General features: G+C 45.3%; 1 protein-coding gene across 1 annotated transcript; it reads left to right on the forward strand.

Moving 5' to 3' along the window:
* Positions 1–747: 747 nt before the first annotated feature.
* Positions 748–1,831, forward strand: LOC108293233 (THO complex subunit 4-like). Its single transcript, XM_037733450.1, has one exon. It carries the CDS (start codon positions 748–750, stop codon positions 1,522–1,524), a length of 777 nt encoding a protein of 258 aa, XP_037589378.1. The 3' UTR covers positions 1,525–1,831.
* Positions 1,832–2,079: the final 248 nt, after the last annotated feature.

Here is a 2,079-nt window from a genome sequence, read left to right on the forward strand (position 1 = left end):
TATTCACTAGAGCACTAATTTCCAGCATATGACCAGACTCTTTCCCAAAGATTGTATATCAGTTCATCTGGTTTCTAGCTAGGTTTTGGCTTTTTAAAACAATTAATGGTCATTTAGTGATTGCAGCGGGCATCCAGGCACAATTCTAATTCCACCACAATCTTCCAAGGTAATAATAATATGCCCAAAATAAGGAGTATTGAAGAGAAATTTATGACTAACAGCAGAAGAAAACACTTCCATTCTCTTAGGTTGGTAGAATGAGAGGAATACCTATTTATATGCCTATCCATTGAGTCTGAACAACAAGGTTATGTAACCATTTTTCCCCATCTTTAGACATGGTTTTTGTTAAATTCATGGACTGGGTAGTTATGAGATGCTATGATAGTGAGCTTTAAGACTCACTCTAGGGTCTTGAGTAAAGACAGCTTCCCAGTTGTCTTTCTGTGGACCCCATGAAGCTCATTTCAAGCTAAATGAACTTCAGGAAAATAATTGGGTTGGAGCATGGTAATAGGAACGCAGCTTTTTCATGTTTCCTATTTTCAGAGGGCTAAAGTCAATGCATAGGGGGGCTTTATGGAACACATGTCATATCTGAAGTGTCGAAATTAAAACTGTGACCCCATGAAAGAATGTTATCTGGGGGGCGACAGCCTTCATTGTTATCTGTCTGAGAAAAATAATGATTTTTATTTTGCATTGTTCACCTTATGGAGTATTATTCAAAAATGTGATTGTCAGATGCCCGATTCCGCGCCCGCCATGGCCGACAAAATGGACGTGTCTCTGGACGACATCATTAAACTGAACCGGAGCCAGCGAGGAGGCCGCGGCGGGGTCTGCTCCCAGGGCGGCCGCGGCGGAGGGGCGCAGGCCGCCGCGCGAGTGAATCGAGGCGACGGGCCCATCCGGAACCGGCCGGCCATCGCCCGCGGCGCGGCCGGCGGAGGCGGCAGGAACCGACCGGCGCCCTGCAGCTGGCCAAAACAGCTTCCCGACAAGTGGCAGCACGATCTTTTCGACGGTGGCTTTGCGGGTGGTGGTCGCGTGGAGTCGGGTGGGAAACTGCTGGTGTCCAATCTGGATTTTGGAGTGTCAGACACCGATATTCAGGAACTCTTGGCTGACTTTGGAACACTGAAGAAGGCAGCTGTGCACTACGACCGCCCTGGCCGCAGCTTAGGACCAGCAGATGTACACTTTGAGCGGAAGGCAGACGCCCTGAGAGCCATGAAGCAGTATAACGGTGTCCCTCTGGATGGCCGCCCCATGAACAGTCAGCTTGTCACATCACAGATCAATACACAGCGGAGACCTGCACAGAGCGTAAACAGAGGCGGCATGACTAGAAATCGTGGCGCTGGAGGCTTTGGTGGTGGCGGAGGCACCCGGAGAGGCACCCGTGGAGGCGCCCGGGGAAGAGGCAGAGGCGCCGGCAGGAATTCAAAGCAGCAGCTTTCGGCAGAGGAGCTGGACGCCCAGCTGGACGCCTATAATGCGAGAATGGACACCAGTTAAACAGACCGGCAAATCCGTGTGGACAGGACCCAAGCGTCTCCTCTTGCTCCCTGGTTGGGGAGCGGTGGCTGGGGCTGCGCGGCCAATAATGGATTTGTTTCTTTTATGTTTTAAAATAGGATTTAAAAACTCCTGTAAAGGCTTTTTTCTTTCTTTCTTTTTTTTTTTTTTANTTTTTTTTTTTTTTAATTTCTGAAATAGACCTGTTTTGTGCCGAGTTATTTTTGGGATAAATTTTACTGGTTGCTGTTGTGGAAAAGGTGGCATTTCCCCCTTTTCCATAATAAAATAGAAATGTGTGTAGAAACAAACAAACAAACAAACAAAGTTATTGTCTAGAAAACTTAAATTGCACATAAAAATTTTTCTCCAAAACAAACCAAAAAATAAACCTTAAGTGTTTATAATTTAATAATGCAAAATGTTCACAATAATTTAAAATAAAATGTTCTGAAAATAGTAAATGATTTCTCATTCAGAATAGCAACTGTAAACAGTGCTTAAAAAAAAATGGCCAATTAAATTATTTGGTCTTCAGTGATATTTTTTACCTAG

This window comes from Cebus imitator, unplaced genomic scaffold (assembly GCF_001604975.1).
Source record: "Cebus imitator isolate Cc_AM_T3 unplaced genomic scaffold, Cebus_imitator-1.0 Scaffold525, whole genome shotgun sequence".
Lineage (NCBI taxonomy): Eukaryota > Metazoa > Chordata > Mammalia > Primates > Cebidae > Cebus > Cebus imitator.

Bases quoted from the DNA above. Each gene is read 5' to 3' on its own strand.
- LOC108293233 (XM_037733450.1), top strand. From the start codon at position 748: ATGCCCGATTCCGCGCCCGCCATGGCCGACAAAATGGACGTGTCTCTG.